Source organism: Hippocampus comes, unplaced genomic scaffold, assembly GCF_001891065.2.
Source record: "Hippocampus comes isolate QL1 unplaced genomic scaffold, H_comes_QL1_v1.1 scaffold189, whole genome shotgun sequence".
Taxonomy (NCBI): Eukaryota; Metazoa; Chordata; class Actinopteri; order Syngnathiformes; family Syngnathidae; genus Hippocampus; species Hippocampus comes.
The window spans coordinates 224,019-225,666 of NW_017804802.1; the positions used below are offsets into that span (position 1 = coordinate 224,019).

Below are 1,648 nucleotides of genomic sequence, written 5' to 3' on the forward strand. Positions count from 1 at the left end.
GCGGCAGCCAAGACCTTTGTGGGGGGGGGGGCCTTTCAAGGCTGCCGCTCGGGAACAACGCAAAGCCCCTCAAAGGCTGCCGCTCGTTGACTCAACGAGTCTGGGCCATAAGTCGGCTCAAAAGCGTGCATTCCGAAGACGGTCGCCTCTACCAAATAGCAGGCGGCAAAAAGCGGTTGTTTTGCCGCTCGCTTTCGCCCGGAGATGACATCACGATGCCCAAGGCCGCGAGCTCGTCGACCGGCGAATGCTTGCTGACGTCGCCGACTTGGGGTTTGCCCGATCCCGGTCCGTCAAAGCGGGCCGAGACGTTGCGGGCGGGAGATTTGGGGTCGTACTGTTCAAAACGGTCCCGGGTGCTTTTGGGGGGCTTTTGCAAAAAAAAGCCCTTTGGCTGACGCACTCGCGAGCATTCGCCGCCGGGTGAGAAAGCGGCCGAGGGCGGAGTTCGGAGCCCGGCGCTCATTTCGTCCGCGTCGTCTCCGTCGGCACGCGAGAGGGCCTCCTTACCTCGCGGGTGACCTCAGCTTTGGGGACGGCGACTTTGGCCACGGTGAAATGCGGAAGCGGGGCCGAGGGCGCGCCGGCGTCCCGGCGGGAGGAGGCGGCCGTCAAGGCGATCTGGGGCGAGTCGCACAGTGAGTTGACGTGGCAAACGCGCAACGTGCCGACGCCGCGCCGCTCGAGCGTCCCGACCTGCGTGGTCTCGGTGGTCTCGGTGGTCTCGGCGGCCGCGACGGCCACTTGGGTGCTGACAACGTGCGTGGTGACGGCAACGGCGGCGGCGGCGACGGGTTCGGGTGGCGCAGTTTTGAAATGCTTCTCTACGGTGAGCCGCTTCTTCACCTCCACCGCCGCGGCGGCGTCCCGCACGAGCGTCTCGGCCGCACCCGCCGCCTCCGTGACGACCGTTTGCACTTGCTGGCCGGTCTGCACCTGTCGACGAAACACGCAGGAGAAGCTGAGAAAATGGCCTTTCCGTCGCCGTCCGAGCGTCAATTCCGTTCCGTGGGTGTCGCGGCACACTCTTTGGCCTCAGTCACGAGATGATTTGGCGCATCGGTCCAACGACAGCAAAGATTTTTTTCCACTGCGAGTGCACCGTCGTGCTCCACTCGTATGCAATCGAGCCCTTCTCGTAAACACCCGAAAGCGGCCTGGCCACACAATTGTCCGCGTCCCGAGAACGCTCGGAAGCGTTCGCCATGACGGCGCGCTCGCAGAACAAGCACGTGACTTGACGGCCGCACAAAACGAGTTTGGCTCCGTGTGACGCGTTCACGCTCGTCGAGTTGTAGGATTGGACGAGCGGCACGCGGCCGTCAGCCTCCCGAGCGCCCTCCCAAGTAAAAGGCGGTGGCCCCGACGACCGAAACGGTGCGAGTCAAACGAAGAAAGGCAAAGAAACACACAAGGACGAGTTCCGACGGCTACCTGTTCGGCGGCATCCGGCGGCCCCCGGCGGACGCGGGCCTGATCCACGGCGGCCACCACCGTCGCCACGGCGACGCTGCGACCCGCCTGGGACGCTTGCTCGGCCTGAGGAAACAAGGCAAGTTGGCGGACGGCTTTGGAGACGCTTCGCCCGAGACGGCGAGGGAAGCCGTCCAAAGTCCACGCCCCCCCCCCCCCCCCCCCCCCCCCCCCC

General features: G+C 65.4%; 1 protein-coding gene across 1 annotated transcript in view; it reads right to left on the reverse strand.

Moving 5' to 3' along the window:
• LOC109530038 (titin-like) overlaps positions 1–1,648 on the reverse strand; it is a 213,785-nt gene that overhangs the window by 190,022 nt on the left and 22,115 nt on the right. The window contains 3 exon segments of the mRNA XM_019893583.1: positions 511–621; positions 697–936; positions 1,435–1,539. Coding sequence (XP_019749142.1) covers positions 511–621; positions 697–936; positions 1,435–1,539 — 456 coding nt within the window.